This window comes from Triticum dicoccoides, chromosome 6B (genome assembly GCF_002162155.2).
Source record: "Triticum dicoccoides isolate Atlit2015 ecotype Zavitan chromosome 6B, WEW_v2.0, whole genome shotgun sequence".
Classification (NCBI taxonomy): Eukaryota; Viridiplantae; Streptophyta; class Magnoliopsida; order Poales; family Poaceae; genus Triticum; species Triticum dicoccoides.
This window is the reverse complement of record NC_041391.1, coordinates 702,863,173-702,864,854: the sequence shown is the minus strand read 5'-3', so window position 1 is coordinate 702,864,854 and position 1,682 is coordinate 702,863,173. Positions and strand designations below refer to the sequence as shown.

The following is a 1,682-nucleotide window of genomic DNA, read 5'->3' as shown; positions in this document are numbered from 1 at the left end:
GGGGTTGGGTTGGGGTTTTAGCTGGCTATATGGCTACAGGCGTGCCTACCAACTCGCCCGAGGTGGCAATGCAATGGTATCCTCCTGCCCGCCGTCTGTTCGTACCGATCAGATCACCCATGGCAGAGGAATCTACCGCCCGGGCCCACCCGCCAGTCCTGGACCGGGCCCTCCGCCTCCTTTCGGGCCCAGCGGCAGGCAGCCAGCCGGCCGGAAGGGAACGGCACGTGGAAAAGTAGCCGCGACGGCGTGTGGCGTGGCTGTCACTGTCAGTGGGTTCGTAGTCACCGTGTGGCAGGATGGACAGTGTGCGTTACGTATGTACGTGGCGGCCGTGGATCGCCGTGCGGCGCCACGGCCAACGGGATGATCAATGAGGAATTGATGGATGGATGGATTGATGTCGTCCCCCTCGAGCCCGTCCGTCCGGCCGGCCGGCCGGAAGCCTGGCATTGAGATCGATGGAATCGATCGGCCGGTCGGTTTACGCGTGGCGCCGTGCTTCGTCAGGTGCTGGCTGGGTCTGGGTCTGGGTGGGTGGTGTACGGCCGGGTTGCATGCTGCTGCTGCGGCAGGGAGGGAGGGAGGGAGGGCGGACTCCACCAGGGGAAAGCAAAAGGCGAGCGGAGGACACTGTGGCTCTCTCTGCGCGTCCGCTGCGCCACGGCGGCCACGGCCCAGCGCGGCAGGCTCGTAGTCGTAGAACGGTACGGCCGTCGCCCATCTCACAGTCGCCTCTGCGCGCTCCGCCTGCCCGTACGCACGCACGGCCCCTACACCTGCCCACGGCCCCTGTACCCCTACTGTGGCAGCGCAGCGCAGCGGAGGCAGCAGAGGCGCAGCTGCGGTGGTGGCGGGCTTTGGCTTTACAAAGGGCAGCGATCGATGACCGCGGTCCGGCTCGAGCAAGACCAACCAGGACCCGTCAGCAACATGCGGGACGTAGTACATCCAGCAACATGCCAACATGGCGACATGAATACACAAAATCTAACTTATCAGATATTCAACTTGACTGAGCACATTGTTCCTGCGTGTCAAAAATGGATCTTGCAAATGCCAACTTTTTTGAAAATAAATACATGTGTTCGTTGTCACACCCAAACGGTACATTCAAATTTGCAAGTGAAAAATAAGCATTCTGACATATGAAAAAAAAGAGAGGCAAACACCAAATGTTACCACCACATGTAACGCTTAATTTTTTTTGTTTTTTATTTTGCACCAAGAAAGCACTGTTATCTCGTATGGCATGAAAATTGTCAAGCACACTCACCACATTACTAATATGAACATCTAAAAAGAAGAATTTTTAAATTTTATTTAGTATTTATTTTGATTTTACTGTTCCTTAGGGAGCATATGCTCCCCCAAATCCCGTCCCTAACTTACCACCATTTGAGTCCACTACAGTATACACTGCACCCAATTTTATAGCCATGCGTGTAATTTTTTTGGGACATCAATATCCACGTGACATTTCATCTGAGCGGGTCACATAACAACGAATCGTTCCCTGAGAACCGATCATTCGAGCGAACTAAAGAATTCCCTAAACTTCCAGTGCGACCCACAATGACACTAGTTGGGCCACCAAAAAAAGCTTAGTCTTGCTTTGACTGATAAAAAAAGGCTTAAGCTAGTATTTGGGCCAGACTTTATATAGCTAAAAAATACAAAAA

At 53.4% G+C, this 1,682-nt stretch overlaps 1 protein-coding gene across 1 annotated transcript in view; it reads right to left on the bottom strand.

Moving 5' to 3' along the window:
• The window catches only part of LOC119321558 (heavy metal-associated isoprenylated plant protein 3-like), a 3,363-nt gene extending 2,394 nt beyond the window's left edge, over positions 1 to 969 (bottom strand). The window contains exon 1 of the mRNA XM_037595188.1: positions 547 to 969. Coding sequence (XP_037451085.1) covers positions 547 to 969 — 423 coding nt within the window. The remainder of the gene's footprint in view (positions 1 to 546) is intronic.
• Positions 970 to 1,682: the final 713 nt, after the last annotated feature.